At 36.6% G+C, this 21393-nt stretch overlaps 1 protein-coding gene across 1 annotated transcript in view; it reads right to left on the bottom strand.

Moving 5' to 3' along the window:
* The window catches only part of USH2A (usherin), a 1482371-nt gene that overhangs the window by 563853 nt on the left and 897125 nt on the right, over positions 1-21393 (bottom strand). Inside the window, exon 37 of the mRNA XM_007952540.1 lies at positions 11892-12071. Coding sequence (XP_007950731.1) covers positions 11892-12071 — 180 coding nt within the window. The remainder of the gene's footprint in view (positions 1-11891; positions 12072-21393) is intronic.

Raw genomic sequence — 21393 nt, 5'->3', positions numbered from 1 at the left:
ATGTAGGAGATTCTTGATAGAGAGGGAGAACAATGTGGAACAAAACTCAAAATCATTTGGAAAAAAAAAGAAAAAAAAAGGGGGGGTGGCGGAGACAAGGTTTGCTGGTCTGATAGAACCTGGTGGAACCACTGAGACTATGGCCCCTAGCTGCCCTTCAGGTCTGGAATTGAACCCACACTTGTGGTTTCCAGCCAAACAGAAAACAGGCATATGAGTTGAACATTTACCTGAGAAAGATACACTCCTTGGAGAGAACAATCATTGAGAAAGAAGGGCTGCCTATGCACAGGGAGACAGCTCAGGGGGCATGAGTCCATGGAGGGATGGACACTGGGAAGAGGTAACTATGGGGAGAAAGTGGGAGGGGAGCTGTTGCATTGTGGTAAATGGTGGTCAATGTCATGAGGCAAAGTATCTGTAAACTGCTGTATGGAAAGTGAATTTGCTCTGTAAATCTTCACCCAAATCACAATAATAATAATAATAAAAAAAAATTGTTTTGGCAAGCTCAAGGCAAGTAGCTATTTCACAAGGGCTTGCACATTGGGGCCTGACTCTTCGAGCTCTGAGTCAACCATGGTGTGAAGAAGCCTGGTCTAGTGTCCTTAAGCTTGAAAGATCACATGAATAGAGATGCCCAGCTATTCCAACTGTTCATCCAGCTGAGTGCAGCAGTATTATTAAGCCTGGGTGAGACCAGAAGAGCCACCTTGGCAGAATCATGAGAAATGATAAGGATTAGTTGTTCTAAGTTACTAAGTTTTGGGGTAGTTTATTGTATAGCAATAGGCAAATGAAAGCACATTATAGTCTCCTAAAATCTAAACAAAATTTAATAGTTCAATCAACAATGGTTAACATATTATTTTAAGCAAAAACCCAGTGCCAACAAATCGATTCTGACTCAACAACCCTATAGGACAGAGTAGAACTGCCCTCATAGGGTTTCCAAGACTGTAAATCTTTTGGGAAGCAGACCACCTCCTCTTTCTCCCACAAAGTGGCTGGTGGGTTTGAAACACTGACTTTTTGGTTAGCAGCCAAATACTTTAGCCACTGTGTCAACAGAGAGCCTCTTACATATTATTTTAGAGTTGTTACTATTGTTTCATTTTTAAAAAGCCAACATTTAATTTAGTTACTCAGAAGCTTGTTCTCTGAGATAACTACTAAGATTTCCCTACTCATAAAAAATGAAATAAAGTTTCAATTCAAAGATTTAACTTTTTAAAATAGATATTTTAGGAGAATTATGATAAGGTAAAAAAAAACATATTTAGTGTAGAATTTAAAATTTCTCTTCTGGCTAACATTAAGAAGTTATGAAAGCATGTAGAAAAAATTCAGTTAATGAAAATCAACAGAAATAATTATGAAAACTATATTTAAAATCAGTGGTTCATCAGGGATATAGAAGAAAGTTTTATTAAGGAGCATTGGGGTGTGTGGTGGTTAAGTTTATGTGTCAGCTTGGCTGGGCCTGGATGTAGTATTCCCCACAATGAGACTGGTAATCAATTCCATGGTGGAATCTACTGTGACCAGCTGATTAGCTGCCTGAGGGATGTGGTCCACTTCCTGTATATAAGGAGAAACCTTGGAGAATGGTCTCTAGCTCATGGTACATTTGAACCCTGTGTGTAGCTGTATCATTGTTCAGCAGCCTGCCATGCTCTGTCAACCTTGGGACTTTCAATGGACTTGAATGAATGGCCTGCCGTGTGGTTGGGTAACAGCAGGACCGTATTGTCAACCTTGGGCTTGTTAGCCTCAGCAGCTACTAGTTGCCTCAGTGAAGAGATGCCTCTAGCTCAGTGAGCTGGGAGCAAGAGGCAGAGCTGAAGTACAAGGTCGAGGGGCTTTCACACAGCCCCTAGAGCCTGGCACTTTTAACTTAGACTTCTAGCCTCCTGAACTGTAAGAGAATAAACTCCTGTTTGTTCAAGATATCCCATTTGTGGTATAATCCTGTCAGAGTGGCACTAGGTAATCAGAAAAGGGTGCCAACCAAAAGATCAGCAATTTGACCCATAGGAGAAAGATGAGGCTATCTGCTTCCATAAAGATTTACAGCCTTAGAAACCCTATGAGGCAGTTCTACTCTGCCCTGTAGGGTTGCTATGAGTCACAATCAATTCGATGGCAGTGGGTTTGGTTTGAGTTTGGTTTTCACACCTACTGGAATCACAAGATCACCAATGAGATTTTAATGCAAAATAATTAGTAAATTATGATCCAGAAGTCATGCAAGAGGATGCTAAATCTATTGCAAAGGAAAAAATCACTTCTTATCCTTCCTGCCTACTTTGTTATCCAATACACAACCCAACCACCCCAAAGCAGGATTTCTAACACTCTAACAGGTAGGAGCTCTGGTAGCATAGTGCCTAAGGCACTTGACTGCTAACCAGAAGGCTGGAGGTTCAAACCCACCAGTCACTCCTCGGAAGGAAGGTTGGGCAATCCTACTTCCGTAGTGATACTGCCTTGGAAACCCAAGGAGGGGTCACTATGAGTCGGGGCCGACTTGACGGCATACAACAACAACAACAGGTAGGTGTACAAAGGGATAGAGACGTAGCAGGGTAAAAAATATTCTATTCTCTTTCACCTGGTTTTCACTCATCCTTTTGGTTAGGACATTTTTCAGTGTGCAGTGACCAAAAAAAAAAAAAAGGGTCTTAGTAGGGAAATAGGACAAAGAAGTTAGGAAGTTAGGAAGGACTAAATGACTCACTGTGCTAAGCATGTTGCATGTATTTTGTTGGTTAATCCTCGAAAAAATTCTGTTGGGTAAGACTTATTCTCAAGACTGTTTTATGGATGAATAAATTGAGGCTTAGATATAGTTTGGGATTTGCTCATAGTCACTCTGCCAGTGAATGAAAGTAGATTTGAAGCTGAGTGGAATCAAAGTTCAGCCTGCATCCTCAGTTGGAGGCAGATAAGTAAATAAGATAACTCAATTCCTTAAGAACTGAGTAGAATGAAAGCTCATCTATCACCCCCACCCTGGTTAAGACAGATAGGTGGACACCATACCTCATGAATCAAAGCTCAGTCTGCATCCTGTCTGTTACCTTGGTTGGAGGAAGATCAGTAAACATAACTCAGTTCCTTAGGAACTAAATGGAATGAAAGGTCAGTTCACACATCCTCTCCATGTTATCCCCCAGAAACAGGTGATAAGTATGTTAATATGTGCTTCAGGAAACAACTTGAAAATTAACTTTGGCCCATGGACATGTGCAGTGAGACAACAGGAACAAAGTTGCTGGGAGCTGACATTCTCCCCTCTGCCCAAATTCCAATCAGCTGATATCAGGAAGCCAATTTGACTCATCCAGTGCCCAAGTGCACTGCATTAAAAATTGACTGTCCCTTTAAACTGAGGAGAAGGAAGCGTCAGCCAATCCTCAGTTAATTCATGCCCAAATTTCTGAAGTTTTTATGACTCTGTATAACCCCCTCTCCTGAAGCTTACAAAACTGTATCCCAACCTCCATATGGGGAGTCAGATTTGGGTACTGGCCTATGTCTCCTTGCAATGCCTCTTTGTAATAAATAATTTTCTCTCCTCTTAATCACTCGGTATGTAAAGTATTTTGGCCTGATTGCGCACAGGGCAGGGACCCACATTTGATCCTTCTTCAGATTCAAATCCAGGCTTGCAAGACTCCAAAGTCCATGCTTTTACAATGTACCTAAGTTTAAATTCCAAATGACCTCCTTTTCTTCCAAATATTAGGAAAGAAGATTGGGCAATCTACTTCCACAGAGATACTGCCTTGGAAATCTAAGGAGGGGTCGCTATGAGGCCAAGACAACTTGATGACACATAACAAAAACAACAACCTCCACATATGTCTTAGGTAGTGAAGGGTTTAAGGGGAGTGAGAGATAGTTAAAAAGACCACTTGAAAACCATTCACTGCCATTGTGCATTGTGCTTCTTTTGGCATACGTGTGTATTACTGTCACCAAGGCAATTCCAATCCTTAGTGACGCATCCTTGGGTTTCCAAGGCAGTATCTCTATGAAAGTAGATTGCCCAGTCTTCCTTCCTTCCATATATCTATATCTATATCTATATCTATATCTATATCTTTATCTATATCCATATCTATATCTATATCTATATCTCACACCTTTGGAAAGAAAACAATTTCTTCAAAATGAGTATTTTTTTTTAAAATGTGTAGATTATAATTTGAATGTTAAGTGACAAATTATTTACTGTCATAGGAGAATTGGATTAAGTTCACAAACTAAGGTGTCTTTGAGTCATTTTCACTGCTAAAATTAAGCAGTTCAGAAAAAGATAAATAGAATAAAATTATTCCTTTTGGAAAAATATAAAACTTTCATAAAAACTCTGTTTCCAGCTCGTCAGTATGGCATTTGTCACTAATCATTTTAAACTATGCCCTTTTAAGCTTCTTCTGTCTCTTTTAGCTTTCTGAGTAGTTCTTTGATGTAACAAAGACAGTTTCAGACAAGATTTCAGTTCATCTGGAAAAAAAGCTTTAAGTCTGGAGGCAAAATGCAGTGTATTTAAAATTTATATACTCTATAATGCCTTTGTTCTGAACTTGAAGATCCTGCAAAACTTCTAAGCTCCTTTGCCTTCCTGCTCTAAGCGCATTTGTTCTTCTTCCTTTGCTTATTATCATGCAGCTGTGGCTTTAACTGGTGGTTCTATCATTTAACTACATGCAGAGTCATGGCTGACCCTTTCTGATCAATTGCCAATCCATACAGGTTTGACTGATAAAAGAGCCAATTAGATTTAAGCAAATTAAGGGACATCACCAATGTCAACCACTTATTAAACTGAATGCTGAATTCCATGCATACAAAACACTAATGCACCGAGCCCCATTAAGAGTTGAAATCCTAACCCCATTAGTAACTCTAGACCTTGAAAGGCTAGAGGTCATAGGAAAGTTTCATATTTATGGATTAACATTTGGATTTCATTTTTATTTTTTTAATTCTTTTCCTAGAACTCTTGAACCTGCAGTATAATGCTATTCAAGAGCTCAGATTAAATATATTCTTCATTTCTAAAACTATCTTAGTGCTAGATGTGAGTGATCTGTTATTACAAACAAACTAAAAATATAGTAATTATAGAACTACAAAAAAAAAAAAAAAACAAAAAACCTGACTGCAGAGATGCAAATACAAATGCACTATAAAATCTGAACAAAACAAAACAGAAGCCAATAAAAACCCAAACTCCTCCAGTTGACCAAATAATATCTTTACAATTTAAAATGTGTGCTATTTGGGATTTGCCATTACCTATTTATATATTGAGCAATTGGTATATAATCTTGTCTTCATTCCTATCTCCAAAATAACTTGGGTTTATCATATTTTTAATTTTTTTTTTTTCTCATCAGAAAAATAGACAGTTACTTTAGAATCTACTTTGGCAACAAAGATACCTACTTTGGCAACTACAACTAAATATAAGAACTAGTACATATGATGTTCCTAGCTATCAAGTAAGATGTGATGCATCAGGGTAAAATTCTTTTTATCATGCTCCCTTAATTCCCCTTTCCAAATTCTCATGTAAAGTAAGGTCAGTCATCCTATCCTAAGAAAAGTTACCAATATGACAGGAATCAGAGTGATGAGTTGGTGCAAACTGAGATGATTGCTGACCTCCAACACTTGCTAAACTCCTTATAGTCTGGGCCCTCTATTGCATGTGCATGGCCTTAGTATTCCTACAGTGAATAGTGTTCAGAGAAGGTACACTCTTCCCCAGCTGGCTACAGTATAAGATAGAGAATAGGGTGAGGGCAGGCCTGAGTAATAATGAGCTTACAATTTAAAACCATGGTGTCTTGACTGATTAATTCACCCAAGTTATATTACATACCTACCCTGTGTCAGGAATGTGAATGATGCAGGAAGCATCAAAAGAAGATGGAAGGAATACACAGGGTCATTGTACCAAAAAGAACTGGTCAATCTTTATCCATTTCAGGAGGTGGCATATGATCAAGAACCAATGGTATTGAAGGAAGAAAAGTCAAAGCTGCACTGAAGGAATTGATGAAGAACAAGGCTCCAGGAATTGATGGAATACCCATTGAGATGTTTCAACAAACAGATGCCCCACTGGAGGCACTCACTTGGCTATGCCAAAAGATTTGGAAGACAGCTACCTGGCCAACTGACTGGAAGAGATCCATATTTGTGCCCATTCCAAAGAAAGATGATTCCACACAGAATGTCGAAATTATTGAATAATATCTTTAATATCGCATGCAAGTAAAATCTTACTGAAGATAATTCAAAAATAGTTGCAGCAGTATATTGTCAGAGAATTTACAGAGGTGCAAGCTGGATTCAGAAGAGGATGAGGAACAAGGGATATCATTGCTGATGTCAGATGGATCTTGGCCCAAACAAAGAATACCAGAAAGACGTTTACTTGTTTTATTGACTATGCAAAAGCATTTGATTTTGTGGATCATAACAAATTGTGGATAACATTGAGAAAATTGGGAATTCCAGAACACTTAATTGTACTCAGGAGGAAACTTTATATAGACAGGAGGCTGTTGTTCGAACAGAAACGGGGAACACTGCATGGTTTAATATCAAGAAGGGAATGTATCAGGGTTGTATCCTTTTACCATACTTATTCTATCTGTATGCTGATCAAATAATCTGAGAAGCTGGACTATATGAAGAAGAACAGGGCATCACGATTGGAGGAAGACTCATTAATAACCTGTGATACACTGAGGACACAACTTTGCTTGCTGAAAGTGAGGATGACTTGAAGCATTTACTGATGGAGACTGAAGAACACAGTCTGCAGTATGGATTACATCTCAATATAAAGAAAAGAAAAATCCTCACAACTGGACCTATAAGGAGCATCATGATAAATGGAAAAAAGATTGAAGTTGCCAAAGACTTCACATTGCTTGGTTCTACAATCAATGCAAATGGAAACAGCAGTCAGGACATCAGACAATGTATAGCACTGGACAAATCAGCTGTAAAGGACCTCTTTCAAGTGCTGAGGAGCAAAGATGTCTCCTTGAGGACTAAGGTGCACCTGACACAAGCCATGGTATTTTCAGTCCCTTCATATGCATGTGAGAGTTGCATGGTGAATGAGGAAGACCAAAGAAGAATTGATGCTTTGAGCTGTGGTGTTAGTGAAGAATGCTGATAGTACCGTGGACTGCTAAAAGAATTGAAAAATCTGTCCTGGAGGAAGTATAGCTGGAATGCTCCTTGGAGGTGAAAATGGCCAGATTTCATCTCACCTGCTTTGGTGATGTTGTCAGAAGGGATCATTCTCTGAAAAAGGATGTCATGCTTGGTAAGGTGGAGGGTTGATGAAAGAGGGGAAGGTCCTCAACAAGATGGACTGACACGGTGGCAGGAGTGATGGGCTTAAGTATAGCAAGAATCATGGAGCTGGCACAGGACCAGGCGGTGTTTTGTTTTGCTGTGCGTAGGGTCCTTATGACTCCTTAGCACCTAACAACAACAACACCCTGTGTCAGGAGGACCACTAGTGGCACAAATGGTTAGGTTCTTGGTTGCTAAGGTCAGCAGTTCCAAACTACCCAGCAGCCTCACAGGAGAAAGATCTAGTGATCTCTTTGCTTAAAGATTACAGCCTAGAAAACCTTATGGAGCAGTTCTACTCCATCACATGGCATCACTATGATTTGAAATTGACTCCATGGTATCCAACAGCAGTAACCCTGTGTCAGGTGGTGTCTAAGAACCAAAAATAAAAATGTGAATACAGAATAGATTTTACTTTGGAGGATCTTATAACCAGTGATAGTGACAGATTAGACAGGCAATTTCAGTATAATGTGATGTACTCTTGGATACAGAAGTGTCCTATCTCTGGTAAGACATGACTTTCTGATGGATGATTTCTAAGTTGAAACTTAAAAACTGAGTGGGATTTGGCCAGATCAAAGGAGTGAAGGGCGATTCCCAAGCCACAGTTGATGGCAAACATTTGATAAAGGAAAAAAATAAAATAAAATTAATATTTCTGCTTTACCCAAACCTTATTATCATGTTCTTAAATTGTACGGAGAAGACAACACAGTTAGAGGTATTATCACCAGAAAACTGGCATAATCCAGCATTGAACAGTATTAGTAAGAATTCAATATCATTATAAAAGTGACTAATATTGAAATCAAGGCAATGGCAATAATGATACCAACCAAATATCATGGAAAAGTAAATAGCATATAGAACCTTGTCTGCCCATAAGTTAGGTTGCTTCTGTACATTGGTTCATTTATTATTCATCTTAGTATGGAACACAGTTCACTGGATAAAGGCATGGAAGATTTCTTTAATAACTCTCAATACTAATTTAATTCTACTTAAACACACATATTCTAGTGAATGCCACATGCTTTTCAGCATGATTTTATGTGTAAATCAGTATAATATGTTTTCAGTTCATTAAGTAAAAGGAAGCATGAACTAAAACCTATTTAATCAATGAGGTATCACCTTTAAACTACCACAAGGTCATAAAAAAGATAATTTCAAAGCTATAAGTTTCCTAATTGTAATCAACAACAATCTAATGATGAAAGAAAGCATGTCCTAATGGCTGTAATAAACTTGAGCAAATCACTGTCTCTTTTTAAAGACATTTTGCTCCCTCTTTTGGTAAAGTGCTATCTCCCAAACTCTAGATTTCAGAGCACATAAAGTGAATGAGTGCATTGGCTCCAGAGGGTGTGGGCCTGAGTAGCCATATGATAATGACATGGATAAGTTCACATAGTGCAGATGAAGAAAGCCTCAGTTAGCAGCTTACTTCAGTTCTGATATAAATCAGATAAGATTTTAGCTTCTTTCTATTTGCATAATATTAATCTTTCTATTAACAGACATATTCACAGTATATATTGATTTAGCCATAGGAATTCACTGCTTTTGAACTGTGTCTGTGTGTCTATTGGTATCTATCTACCTACCTACCTACCTACCTACCTATGTATCCAAATCTAACCAGTTGGCAAGGAGCACATTCTGACTCACAGCAATCACATGTGTGTCACAATAGAATGGAGAGCTCCACAGGTTTTTGATGGCTGATTTTTCAGTAGATCACCCGACCTTTCTTCTGAGGCACTGCCGGGTAGACTCAAACCACCAATCTTATAAACTTTCAGTTAGCAGCTGAGCATGTTAACAATTTGCACCTCCCAGGAACCAACTAATTAACTCTCTCTCTCTCTCTCTCTCTCTCTCTCTCTCTCTCTCGTTGTTGTTAGGTGCCGTTGAATCATCTCCAACTCACAGCAATCCTATGCACAGCAGAATGAAACACTGTATGGTCCTGTGCCAGCTGCATGATCCTTACTATACCTGAGTCCTTCATTGTAGTCACTGTGTCAATCCATCTCGTTCAGGGCTTTCCCCTCTTTTGTTGACCCTCCACTTTACCGAGCATGATATCCTTCTCTAGGGAATGGCCCCTTCTTACAACATGACAAAGTAAGTGAGATGAAGTGTGGCCATTCTTGCTTCCAAGGAGCATGCTGGCTGCATTTTTCCCGGATGGATTTGTTTAGTTCTTTTAGCAGTCCATGGTACTTTGAGCATTCTTCTTCAACACCACTACTCTCTCTTTCTACATATATATATATTTCTACACACACACACATATATATATATATATATACATCTTTACGGCGAAAATTGCCCCATCTTCCTTCTGTAGAGTGGCTGGTGGGTTTGAACCACTAACCTTCTGGTTAGTAGTCCAGTGACTTAGGCACTGCACCACCATATATATGTATATATATATACACACACACATATATATATAAGCACATATATGTATTTATATAAAAATACATATATACTCTGTATATATGTATACAAATTATTCAAACATACTTTCTTAAACATGTGTGCAATGATTAAATTGGTTCTCTTTTATGGATTCTATGCAAATCACAAACCATTTACTTCAGTATAAATGTCATAAAATTATTATATAATTCATAGAATATTTCATGTATCTATTAAGAGAGTATTACTCTGTAGCTTAAAATGTCTGTTAAAGTACTAAATACTGTTCGGTTTCTGAATGTGAGCATAGAGTAGTATATACAAACATTTAGAGTCATCAAAATTGTCTATCCTTTCTAGCATTCAGCATTTGGACTAGAGTGAAAATGAAGATATAAATACTCAAAATTTTGAGTTTTTTTTGTTGTTTATCTCAATTTTAAAGTACTTACTAAATTCAATTCCATTTTTTTTTATTGGTTCATGATATATGATACTACCTGAGTTAATCAGCTCCAAAGTCTCATTCAAGCATTCTTTTCTTAAACATTGTGACTCCTGCTATTAGGGTTTCAAGTGTTTCAGCAACCATCGATTCATTAATTCTCATAATGTCATAAAAGTAGATAACAGTGAATTGATTTTATAATATTATCAATAGCAAATATTTTCTGAGTGGGGGGTAACGTTCCCTATAAACTGAACAGTAACCCTTATTTTCCTCTAGTGTTGCACTTAAATTCTTTGTGCCTGGAGGCTCTGCAGACTGCTGTGAACAATGGTGACATTCTCCTTAGTCCAAAACTCCCTGGTTACAGAATCTGGGACACAGGGCAAACACCTCCTCCAGTATTTCAGACAACATACATTCCTAAACACTCAATGGAGAATCAGGCTCTTATTATTTAAGGCATGCTTTGTATTCAAGGGCCTCATCAACCTGAGAAGGAATTTTCTCTATAGTAATTACTTCCCACAAATAATTAAACAAGGGGGTGGTTGACTGCATATCAAAATAATAGTAATTTGAATCCATTGTCATTTTCTTCATGCTGTTGTTGTTATGTGCTGTGGAGTTGGACCTGACTCATAGTGACCCCTCCTTGGGTTTCCGAGGCAGTATCACTACGGAAGTAGATTGTCCCATCTTCCTTCCAAGGAGTGGCTAGTGGATTTGAACCACCAGCCTTCTGGTTAGCAGTCAAGTACCTTAGGCACTACACTACCGGAACTCCCCATTTTCTTCATAGAAATACTTAAAAGAAAAAATAACCAGACTGTATCAGATTTCACATATAACAGTGCTATTGTTGAAATAGGAGCTCTGGTGGCATAGTGCCTAAGGCATGTGACTGCTAACCAGAAGGCTGGAGGTTCAAATCCACCAGCCGTTCCTTGGAGGGAAGGTTGGGCAATCTACTTCCATAGAGATAATGTCTCAGAAACCCAAGGAGGGGTTGCTATGTGTCAGATCTGACTCCACGACAGTGAGTTTGTTTTCTTGTTTTGTTTTGTTTTATTGTTGAACTCTAATCATGAATACATGTAATTTAAGGCTGTTTTTCTAATGTGAATACAATTTGGTTATTTTATGTATCATCTGCCCACTGCCCTTTTTGCCAAGTGAGAAAGCTTACATGTACATCTAAGCTAGTTCTTAAACAAATGAGGAATGAGAACCATTGCAGTTGAAAACTAAAGCTAAAATTGGAAATATGAATTTTTGAATCTAATTGATGTTTCAAAAAGCATTTTCCTATCTTCATAACCTGCAAAATGTAAGATATTTATACATATCTGTATATAAACATACACTAATAGAGAAACAATATAATATGATTGTATTCTCAGTAAAACAATAAAAGATTATCAATACAAGGATTTTGATAAAAGAGTTTCGATAAAACATATAGCAATAAAAAAATAATCAGAAATAAAATTGAGCCTCCAAGCTGTAAAAAGAACAAAAATATTCTAACCGTAAACAAGGGTGTTCATTAGAGGTTCAGTCCTAAGGCATTTATATAAAATTAGAGAGACAATATATTTCATAGGCTTACCTCCTGGAGGCATTGCAATCATTATAGGATCACTTATCAAGCTGCCTTGGCTATTTGATACATTCACTTGTACAGTATAGTTAGTATAAGGAATCAGTCCATCGATGAGCACCCAAAGGTTGGTCTTTTCACTGCTGTGCATAATTTGTGTGCCATTCAAAAGGGTATAGTTATTACCTGCTAATTAAAAAAAAGGGAGGTTATTAAAATTAGTGTTTATTAAGGATCCTTTCTTGCTATTGTTTGACTATTTTCTGGGCTTTCAGAATATAACATACTAAGGAGAACTATGAGCTCTGTTGGTGTAGTGCCTAAGGCATTTGACTGCTAACCAGAGGGTTGATGGTTCAAACCAGCCAGCCACTCTGAGGAAGGAAGACTAGGCAATCTACTTCTGCAAAGATTAGCTGCCTGAGAAACCTAATGGGGGTCTCTATGAGTCAGAATCTACTCTATGGCAGAGAATTTGGTTTGGTTTGGTAAGGAGAAACTATAAATCACCACACTAACAGATATTAGTTGGAATCGATTAAGTGGAATTGGGTTTGGTTTGGAAGAAGTATTACAGATTGCCCATCAAGTTGCATACTTTTATTTCACTATTTTGTGAGCAAAATGTTTATTGGGCTAAAACTACATTCTCCAATTCATTAGTCATTGTAGTGAATAAAACTGGGCTAATAGTCTAAGGTACGAAACCATATTACAAGTGCCATGCATGTATCGTGAGTAAAAATGGCAATTTACGCTGATTTAAATTGATCATTTGAAGAGATATTCTTAATTTGGGGGCACGTTTTATCTTTGAATTTTCTTTACAGTGAACGCTGCAGGAAATAACACTTTTTTCTCCAATAATTGCTTCTAGATATAAATAGTATAACTGAGTATGTGTTAGATATTTCATATGCCATCAATTGGAGTCTTTCCTGCTCATTTTGTTTGAGAGGTGAGTTCTTTATTTCTAAAGTCCCTTTTACTCAGAATTGTTCAGAGTATCTGAAAAGCAGCTAAGGACGGGAGGTAATATGTGCCCACACTCATCAACAGCTCTGTTCATTAGCTCCATGGAAAAATGCAAGAGTTGCCTGACTGTGTAAAAGTATCATATTCAATGTATCCCATCACCACCCCTCCAAAACTTCAGCAAACCCACACTCAGATTTCAGAATGGCTCAGATATATGAAAATACTGCTGCTGCCTGATCACAGTGTTTTATATCCCTGTCCTACAGCACAGGGTTCTGTTTAAGATTAAAAAGAAGTAGGAATTAAGGTTAAAAAAGAAAGAGCTATGACTGAAAATTGTATCATAATACTTACATTATTTTATATGTTAGATGCATGATTGAAAAATTTACATGAGACTTCGTTTTCCTCAGTAGTTCTTAATTTTAGTAAGATTTTGGTAATGTATTATAATTACTTTTAAAATGCAGAAAAAATAAACATTATGAACACCAATATTTATTTAAAATAGACTTCTGCCTTTGCCAGAATACATTTTATTGTATGTACATCTAAACTTCCTCACATGAATTCTGCAAAAATTGGCAAGCCAACTAAAAATACACATAATATGGGACTTCAGGAAGAAAAACAAGCATAATTGCAAGATCTCCGGATACTGATATAATATTTACTGATCAAATGTTTCAAAACTAAAAGATGACCATATACTGAAAATGATCTTGCATTGTATAATAAACAGTAGTTAGTAGTTATCAAATGAAAACAAAACTCACTACCTTTAAATTGATTCTGACTCATAGAGATCCCCATTGGGTTTCTGAGGCAGTAAATCTTTATGGAACTAGATTGCCCCATCTTCCTTCCAGGGAGCGGCGGGTGGGTTTGAACTGTCAACCGTCTGGTTATCAGGAAAATGCATTAGGCACTTCACCACCAGAGCTCCTTATTTAGTAGCTACAGTACTTACAAAAATAATGTATTTTGATGCAGTTTAGCTGCAGTGTGTAGTGCAAGGGGAAGTATGTGAATTTGAGTCCTGCATTTGAACTTCTCCTTGCTATTTTTGGATGGCATCTCCTTTCTGAGTTACTGTTTCTGAGCTTTGGGATTCTCATCTGCAAACTGGGAATGATTATACAAACAATGTAATTTTAAGTGAAATCATTTATTTACAAGACCGTTCAAAGCGAGCAGCTAGGAATGCTGCTACTATTTTTATTGTAATTCATAAAACTGATATGCTCTAGACAAATGTCTAGGCATGTTCTTGCTATGTGCCATGGCAAGTGTTTCAGAATTAGGTAGCCTTTTCTTCACTTTGTCAGTAGCAACTATATATCTCTTACATTCTCCCTCACCCCACAAAAGAAAAATGCATTATTAATCAAAAGTCTAAAGTTTTTTTCAGGAGAAAAACACTAACCCATGCTTTACCATCAGCCTATTGTCCCAGCAGGTTATACCTCAAACTCTGAAGTTAATAAAGATCTAATAATAGGAAAAAAAATGCTGATATCTAGTATGACATGATCATTTTAATGAAACATGGATCAGGCAGATAAAGACCTTAAAAATACACATTTCTTAGTCTTCTTTTTTTAATATATAAAACAGTTTTGGGGTGAAGGAAGTAGCTGAAAATGTATTGCTGCAAAATACATAGGTATGTTTCCTGTATTAGGAAACAAAATCCCTATTGTTATAAAAGAATTTATTACTTTGGGCTTGGAACTGACCTTAAGAAACTTCACATCTAAAGGAGTTGTTATTCAGAGAGGAACTTATGGGAATAAATGGTACTTATAGGCTAAACAAGAAGAAAGATAATTTCTATTTCTTTTTTAGTAAAACCAAATAAAGACATACTCACAGCATAATGAATGCTTTCAAGATCCTAAGGTGGAAGTAGACAATGCATTGCTACATGTTAACACCTATTAGCAAGAAGACTGGGACCCACAAAGCAGCTTTTGATAACTTCATTTCGCATCAAAAAGATATTTTCAAATTATGGAAATATTAGCTCTTATATACTCTTAACAATTTGATTCAATCAGAGATTATTGAGTTCCAGTGAGGACACATTGCTATGGCTTGATGACAATACATCCAAAATAAGACATATAGTTTCTGCACTCAAGAAACCTGGATAAGATTACATATGAGTGCCTTCAAACCATAGTATAAAAATAATTTTATTATCAGTATCTGAAGACTTCCTCAAGTTCCCATGATGTCTAGCTCCCTGGAGCATTTTCAATTCTAGCTGAAACAACAGCTATGATTGTCACATGTCCAGTTGTAAAATTTCAAAGGAAAATCAGCTTATCCTGTAGAGAACTAGGCAGAAGCTCAATTAATAAATTTTAAGAGTAGTATAAAGGGGCACATCTTATAAAAAGCAGGAAACTAGAAAAGAAGAAGAATGCAAATTCTAAAAATTAAGCCACAAAATGTGATTTTACAAATTTCAAATCAAGTGCAAATGTAAGATCAACAAACACCTATGACTATAATATTGGTGAGATTTCTATTCTCGTATTGTGTGTGTTTGTTTTTGAGGCAAATTTCAGCTGTAAAACACTATTGGTAGCTTTGAAAATGGCATGGCAGGAGGAAATATATTAAGTACCACTTTATTCTAAGTTTCCCAGATAACAACATTAATACATGGTAATTATACAATTAGTTGTAACATTAAGTTCTAGTTATAGAACAATGATTACTCAGTAATTATAAGAAGTATGTAATTACTCAATAATTATGAGAAGTATGCAATTACATAACCATTTTGTTCAGTTTGAAAAAGAACTTGTACATCTCTAAGAGCCATGCAGCCAACTGAGTCTAATGCTCTCTCACCCTCACTAACACAGTTGAGTTCACAGACCTAGGGCAACTGACAGCATTTCAAACCTCAGGGAAGCTCAGAAATTTCCAGATTCAAAACCAAAGCAGGATTCACAGATTTCTGCTCTTCCCCTCACTCCATTCTCCCTTTTTCTTTTGAAATTTACCAATTTGGACTCTTAGATAGTCAAGATTGTTTCTTAAAATGCAAGTCCTCCGATTTCCCCCTCTTGAGAGGGTTGTGCTTTACCCTGCATAGACTTTGTTTTCACTGGGCTGGAAAATGCAGCTCCATTGGTTCAGCCTCAAGAATCAAGCTAGAAAATGCTAAACCGATAAGCATTTCCTATCACAGGTGGCCATTCCTGTCTGGTCAGCCTCAGCTCTGACTCTATTTGTGAGTATAAGTGGATGGTGTCATCCCTTTTAAATGTTTCTCTTCTAAACACCTAGCCTTTTCCCACCCACGGACTGTGAATTTTAAGCTAGATTCCTCTCAGACACCATTTGGCTATGGTCTGAGCATTTGGGCCTTAACTAGGGGTTGCACTGGACTCTGCAGAATGGGGTTGTCTATACCTGTGCTCAAATAAAAATCAACTTGAGTTACTTCATAAAGATTTACATAGCCTAGTTCCACCCTGGACCTATTGATTGAAAAATACCAGGAGGTAGGACCCAGAAATAGCTGGATGATATTTCTTAAGATGCTGGAATTAGAGAAAAATTGATTTGAGAATTTTTATTTCATGTTCAGGCTGGACTTAAAGTAATGATCAAATTTTTTTTCCTCTGCTTCCAAAAATAATTAGATCACTTCTGGCACCCTTATTAATGAGGTCCTTAGACTCTAGCTTTAGGCTATAATATGTTGACTCTATAAGTGACTTGCTTCATCTACAGAAACTGTAGAGCTAACATTTAAACCAGCTCAATTTACAGGAAACACAAAATCTAGTGCAGATGTTCTATAAGAAAATTTAAAATAGATAATAAAATAATTTTTTAAATGAGTAATCATTATTGAAGGCCTGAGGAAAAAAATTTCAGGATATTCTGACTGAAATATTAATTTCTCTGTCTCCATTTTTCTTTCTTTCTTTTTTTTCTCTCTCCACTGAGGACTCAGGTGTAGGATTCTTTGTACCTTCACCAACTTTCCAAGGAAAAACAAGTTTTGTAATAGATCAATGCACATTTGAAAATATAAAATTTTCAAACTAGATAATATATATATATAATTATGTTATATATTTATATAAACACATATATAAATACATATATTTAATATATATATAAACTATATTTCAAAACTATAGAAAATATACAATTGCTGTTTTAGGATTTTCCACATTCTAAAGAGTCTTCAAAGGGGCTACTTTATTCAGCACTATTTTTGTTTTGATTTTGAAGAAATAATTATGAAATGAAAAATAAATAAATAAATCTCATTAAACCAACATATTTTACATATAAGGAACTCTTCTTTCAGCTTCAAATACAAAGACCTACTAAAATGTTATCATCAATGCTTAGTTTCAAAGATGAGAATTGTATTTTCTTATGAATCTTATTTTTGAATAATAAGATACTTTCGACCAATTTTTTTTAAATCAAATACCACTGAAATAGATATTTTCATGTATGTAATCTGGGGATGCATAAATGATTGTTGTCCTGGGAATATCATCCTTTGGGGTTTTCTAGATAGAAATAACATAAATGAGTATCCTTTCCCATTCTTGTTATAATCATTGTCACAAGAATTTTAATGCACCATATATTCCATAATTTTTTCCCTCTGTGCTGTACAGCTCTGACCTTTTCAATATTCTATAATTTGACTGGCTGGCCATTTCAGTTCTCTCCTTTTTACAGCCTTATTAACTTGTAGGAAAGAAGTGAAATGAACAACCAATCAGAATACATAATATTGCAAAGGTCAGCGTAGTCTGTACAATATCATCACACACAGCATACTGTATGCCACGCATTAACATCCTGATATCTTATTCATGTGACAAAGATTGTAACAAGAACAGAAAATGGCACAACATGAATCCATTCTCATGACAAAGATTATAATGAGAAATGACAGCGAACAAACCAAACTGATTCTTGTTACCCTGTGAGGATTTTATATGTCAGACTTGGTCCTGCTTTAAGTTAGCCTTTTTCTGAATCCAATTACACCGTAAGGTAGAAGAAGTGTTAACTAATTTCCCCACTTCTTACTGTAAAAGGAAAATGCTGTATTTTTTCCTGCACTAAGGTCTCAATTTCAGTGTTGCACAGCTCTACCACCTCACTGTCACAAAATCCTGCCAACAGCAAAATAAGAAAAGTACCAAAGGGTATACTGGAGATCTGGGCAAAGTTGGAAATAAACCTTTTAGTTCGAGCTAAGATTTCTGGGGAGTCCTAGATAATATGTATTAATATTTTAGTTTCATTTTATTTATTATAATTAGGAATATGATTTTAAATTATCTAACCCAAAAAATGTGTCCTCCAAATTCCAATATGGTAGCAGAATTCACTTTGTATGGGGTCCTGAAACATGTTGGGCATGTTTTAAATTTTTGGGTAGTTAATATATGGCTAAAAGGACTTATTCCTTACTTTATTTACCTTTTGCCAAAGTAGGAAATGTATATGGGTATATATCTACCTAGCTATCTTCTCCACAGATTATTTTTCCCCCTTCTATTACCTTTTTCATTCATTTATTTAGTTAGTTTCTATCATAGTTTGGGTGAGAGTTCACAGAGTAAATGAGACTTCCATTCTCTCTCCCTCTCTCTGTCTCTCTCTCTCTCTCTCTATAAATATGTTTGTTTCAGCACATTGCAATCTCCTCAATATAACAGCACTCTTCCCACTTCATCCTTGGTTTCTCCCATTTCTGCTCATTTTTCTTTTCTGCCCCTTCCTGCCTTCTGAGCTTTGTTTTTGGGCAAATGCTGACCATTTGGTCTCATATGGTTGTACAGAAGAGTACATTCCTCCCTGATGTTACTATTCACTTTATAGACCAGTCTGTTTTTTGGCTGAAAGTTGATCTCCCAGTGGTGAGTTCAGTTCCAGGCTTGAAGGGTGTCTAAAGGCCATACTCTCATCCACAGATCATTTTGAAAGAGATAGAAATAAGTACCATGTGAACCACTCAAACTTTTGAGGAGGACAGTGCTTTAATACAATATCCTATTCCTTGCCATTATTGTAATTACTCTAATTTTTATTTCATATATCATCTGCAGCAAAAGCTTTACTACTTAGATACATCCTTAGATTGTCTATTTTGCTTTTATGACAATTACAGTTTGTGGAATAAAAACACAAAATATTTTATTCACTGACCAAAGAATGCTGTGGAAACATTTACCCTTAGTCTGTGTTCATGTAAAAGCTACAAGAGTGGTATAGACACTGAGGATCTTTGTGTTTTGTTTCATTTTAATTAGTGAATGAGAGAAAACCATTGCATAACTACTCTTCTAAAGATTTTAAATATACTAAAACCTGAGAAAGCTGGAACCTGTGTAAAGCAGTAACCTTTTACAAAAGGAAAACTCAAATATTTTCCATTAAAACAAATGATAGAAAAGTGATTAAGACTGCATCCTATCAAAGTCAGAAAACTTGCTAGACCTGGAAAAACAAGGCAGTCCCATAGAGTTTCTGCCCTCAAAGGTTTCACTGTATTATTTTTTCAAAGTCTTTGAGGCATTGTTCTTTTCACCAACTGTTTTATGTATTACAGTCATTTTCCTAAATGGATCTCATTTTATTAACCTCAGAAAACAATCATATCTATGGATTTATAGCTACAAGTATTTTGAATAAATTCAGAAATTTACTGTGACATGGTAAGACAAAGAACTAAAAACTAAGGTCTGTTTTTGTTAACTATGTTGAACCCTGACAAGTCAGAATATTTTTTGCTATTTGACTTATTTTTTTCTAAATGAACAATGTTGTCATTATCTCAATTGGCTAAGAGCTATTTGAGTAAATGTGAGTTCCTGGGTGACACAAATGGTTAAGCGCTTGACTAATAACCAAAACGTTGGTGGCTTGAACCCACCCAGGGGTGCCTCAGAAGGCAAGCCTGGTAATCTGCTTCTGAAAGGTCACAGCCTTAAAAACCCTGTGGAGCAGTTCTAGTCTGCACACATGGGGACACCATGAATGAGAACTGACTTAACAGCAAGAAGCAACAGCAGCAGTGAGGTCCCAAAGAAAGTGGACCCAAATTTCATACTAATCATTGATTATAACTAATTTAAATGTTTCTTCCTTAGGAGTTCTTGGAGAGCCTTGCTGTATATGCTGAGCCTTTAGTCTCATTGTGATCAAATGGATAAACCCACAATCATATATTGAATGAAGATGACAGTCTAGCACCAAATCTTAATTCAATGAAATGTTTAATATTTTCTTTTTCATCACTAGGATAAATGATTGATACAGTTTCTCCGTTAGAAGTGAACAGCCATTTTGGATGAGCATGTGTTGCTGGTGAATTCTCCCTGCATTATTTGCTATACTCCTATGGCCACATGTTTCTGTATTAGTTATCTGTTACTGTCTAAAAATATTACCACAAACTCAGTGGATTAAAACAACACAATGTGTATTCTCTAATGGTATCTATGGGGCAGAAGGTAAGCAGGGTTTAGCTGGGTCCTCTGCTTCTGGGTCTCACAAGGCTGTCATCAAAGTGTTAGTCAGGGCTCTAGTCTCATCTCAAGAATCTCGTGGGGGAAGATTTCTGGTTCTCCTGGTTGTTGGCAGCATTCATTTCCCTTCAGGTTGTCACACTAAGGGCTTTAGTTACTAGCTAGCTGTTGGCCTGAGGCTGACTTCATTTCTTTTCTACCTGAGATTTATCAACATGGACCTTTGCATTATCAAACCAGCAAAGGAGAGCATTTCCTAGCAAGACAAGTTATAATATGCAACATTGTCACACAACTGATTCCCTTTTCTGTATCTTTTGGTTAGAAGTGAATCCAGGTGCTGATCACATTCAAGGGGAAAAAGTTACACAAGGGCATGAGTACCATGAGGTGGGAATAACTGGGTGCTATCTTAGAGTCTTTCTGCTACAGTTAATAAGCTGTGGATATACACCAACTTGCTAGGAAGAGAATTAGGGATAAATGGTGTTTATGGGTAAGAATTTCTTGCTTTTTTCATGGATAATGTTCTTGATATCCTCCCACAATTCTTCTGGTTTTCAGTCATTGGTGTTCAATGCATCAAATCTATTCTTTAGATAATCTCTAAATTCAGGAGAGATATATTCAAAATAATATTTTGGCTCTCCTGGACTTATTTTAATTGTCTTCAACTTCAAGTTGAACTTGCATATGAGCAGTTAATGGTCTGTTCCACAATCAGCTCCTGGCCTGGTTTTGCCTGAAGATATTGAGCTTTTCCATTGCCTCTTGCCACAGATGTAGTCAATCTGATTCCTGTGTGTTCCATTTGGTGAAGTCCATGTGTAGAGCCACCATTTCTGTTGTTGAAAAAAGGTGTTTGTAATGAACAAGTTGTTGGTCTTGCAAAATTCTACCATGCAAGTTCCAGCATTATTTCTGTCACGAAGGCCAAATTTTCCAACTACCGGTGATTCTTCTTTGTTTCCAACTTTTGCATTCCAGTCACCAGTGAT

This window comes from Orycteropus afer, unplaced genomic scaffold, assembly GCF_000298275.1.
Source record: "Orycteropus afer afer isolate SDZICR_OR568_19922 unplaced genomic scaffold, OryAfe1.0 scaffold00013, whole genome shotgun sequence".
Taxonomy (NCBI): Eukaryota; Metazoa; Chordata; class Mammalia; order Tubulidentata; family Orycteropodidae; genus Orycteropus; species Orycteropus afer.
The sequence above is the reverse complement of the archived record's forward strand: the minus strand, read 5'-3'. Positions and strand labels throughout refer to the sequence as shown.